A 2,858-nucleotide genomic window follows, 5' to 3' on the forward strand; every position below is an offset into this window, starting at 1 on the left:
CTTACGTCTCTCTTACGTCGAGGCGTGCAGGAAACTAAACCCACCTCCCATGGGTCGACTGTTATGCCTGCCTACAAGCAGTAGTGCTTATAAACACACTTTATAAAGTCAGGCAACACTAACCAGGCTTCGTGTGATTCTGTTTATTTGTGCCTTACTTTGACCATCTGTTCACTGTTATCGATCATTGTGGAGAGAGGCAGACGTGTTGTTTTGTATTATTGCAGCTATCGGATTAGAGTAGTCGGTTTAGCTTCGGTTGCTATGCTAACATCACCCGTTTGATACCAGAGACACTTTCATAACAGCGTTGTGATATCAAACAGTGTCAATTCAGACTGACACACATTCACTTAGGCTAAGGGAACTGGGGATATGCATCAGCTGCTTGTGTGAGTCGGACAGTGAATACTTTAGAGCGGCCGCTGCAGTGTGAGCTAACCGGGAGCTAACGGGAGAATAAAGTCCCGTGGAAGAGCAGCACTGCAGCGGTCGGTAAATGCTGCAGAAACACATTAATAAACAATGAACCACGGCACTCTGGAGCAAAGTATAAGGTTGGAGAAGTCGTTATTCAATTTATTCTGGCTTCGTGTGATTAAAAGCAACACGATCATCGACCCGACGCTGTTGTTGTTGTTGTGAGCTTCCGTTGGGGAGCAAATCAGCGATGTAAACGGTGACGTCATGACGCAGCAAGGGCAGCTCTGGGGCGCCAGTGGGCGGTGTGCACAGAGCGGGAGCTGAAAAGGGAAACCGGAGCTGAATCAGAAAAGCTCCCGCTCGGAGCTAGAAACTGAAAAGCGCTGGTGTGAAAGCCGCATAGGAGGGTCATCACCTCCTCTAGTGGGCATGCTCCCCCGGGAAGATTTTTAAATATTGAAGTTAAAAGCATCAATCGGGTGCACTTTGAGAGCAACATTAAGGGATCTATGGATACATCTCTCAACACCCATATGAAACAGAACTGTAAACATATTTTCTATTTCTTCATAGACATTTTACAAATCACTTCCCTTTTAAAACAAACCATTTGAGACCCACTGAGATAACTAGACTAAAGTTAACTATCTAAACACTGAGAGTCCTTTACTTCACCTGAGCTGAGGTTACCTGAGACTCTCCGTCTGACAGGAGAGAGTTCTCCCTCCACCTTGTTGTTGAAAAAGCTCCTTATACCCGTTAGCTTGGCTAGCTAGCACCAGATGCTAACCACAACGATCTCCGGTAGATACCCACCGGTGCGCAAGCTCTCTCTCTCGCTCGCTCGCGCACGCACACAAAATGGCTCGTGCCACACACACACACAGAGCAGAGCTTGAATGAAACACAGAGACCCAGAAGTAAGCTATTTGTACTCACGAGGCTATGCTATTATGTGCAGAATCCCTCTCGCTTTCAGGTAGTTTTGATTGAGTGTCCACACGTGGACGTTTAAGGACTAAAAAACGATAATATTTTTCACTTTGCTGTTAGCAAATCATTTGGCGCTCTAGCTAACAGGAAGTCACTCAAGTGTCACAAAGTAATTTAGCCTATGGGTATAGTCAAAAATTGAATAGGTGCTGGCCATTGGCCTAATCATATCACCTGTGTTGGCTTTATGTTTTTGGTCAAACATTTGTTTGTTTCACATTTGCAATTTCTAATTTATTTTAATAAAAATAATAATAATTTTCGGGGGGGGAAAAAAACATATTTCTTGGGGGTGCTTATGGGGTGCTTTGCCAATCCTGGGGGGTGCTTCAGCACCCCCTAGCTCCCCCCTGGGGCCGCCCCTGTTCTCACCTGACCCCAACATTTTGTCTCGCTGCCAGCCACAAGATTAAAAGTGCGATCGCATCAGAATCATACGTATGCGGCATATTTTACAGATATAATTTCCAAAAAATGCTCTTAAACCTTTTGTTTTTTTCATTTAGAAGCATGGGGCACATTGGCCAATTATGCCGTTATTATAATGACACTTTGATGTGTTTGGATAGCGCAACACTGTAGTATCCCAAATCCTCACCAGGGTTCAAATATGTTTACCTCTTAGGTAATTTCACCCTTTGTTTAGACAATTACTACGGTGCGGGGTAGCAGCGCAGCTTCAACAGTTTAAAGACTGAATGTGTTTCTTACCTTGCATAGTAGCCTTCCCGAGAGCAAGGGAGAAACACAACAGCGCGACCGCAAATGTCATTCTCCCTCTTATCATCTACAACACTGACTGCAAGTATCCACCGCGAAGATCAAATCATTTCACTGGTGACTCGGACCTGCGGGGTGCATCACTTTAACAGCCGAGCGGGACCTCCGGAGTATCACCGCCGTGCTGTCCAGTTGGAGTAATGAAGGACAGCCGGCTGTGAGTCTCCTTGCATATCACGGACCGCCTTCACAATGTGGGGCAGCAGCAGCAGCCGGTGTGTGTTTTTTTCCCTCGCTGTTCTGACGCCTTTTCAGTTTTTTATTTATTTATCCGGAAGCCTCTTTTCATGTGCGTGTCCCGGTGCAGAGATGGATGCTGCCAGAGCGGAGCCAGGCTGAAGGCAGTGGCGCCTCCAGACATTTTTAAATAGGGGTGGCCAAATGGGGCCACTGAAAATCTTGGGGTGGCCCACCAAAACCAATAATTTAATTGTTGTAAAAGTATAGACTAGATGAAAACAATGGCAAAGAGAATCACCTACTGATATACTTTGGTTTCTTATTTTACATTTGTTGATACTATTCATCTGAAGTGAATATAATACGGATAGTTAACATTTTACTTCAAACAACATTTAAAAGAACCTTGTTTTGTGTTATGTATACATGTGTTAGGTGATTTATTGTTTTGTTTTTATACTAGTTGTTCTTTCCTTTTAAAA

The 2,858-nt window shown here is 44.5% G+C and overlaps 1 protein-coding gene across 1 annotated transcript in view; it reads right to left on the reverse strand.

The window, feature by feature from the left end:
- chrnb3a (cholinergic receptor nicotinic beta 3 subunit a) overlaps window positions 1-2,510 on the reverse strand; it is a 27,935-nt gene extending 25,425 nt beyond the window's left edge. The window contains exon 1 of the mRNA XM_034087964.2: window positions 2,128-2,510. Coding sequence (XP_033943855.1) covers window positions 2,128-2,203 — 76 coding nt within the window. The 5' untranslated portion in view covers window positions 2,204-2,510. The remainder of the gene's footprint in view (window positions 1-2,127) is intronic.
- Between the last annotated feature and the right edge of the window lie 348 nt (window positions 2,511-2,858).

Source organism: Pseudochaenichthys georgianus, chromosome 1 (assembly GCF_902827115.2).
Source record: "Pseudochaenichthys georgianus chromosome 1, fPseGeo1.2, whole genome shotgun sequence".
NCBI classification, from domain to species: Eukaryota; Metazoa; Chordata; class Actinopteri; order Perciformes; family Channichthyidae; genus Pseudochaenichthys; species Pseudochaenichthys georgianus.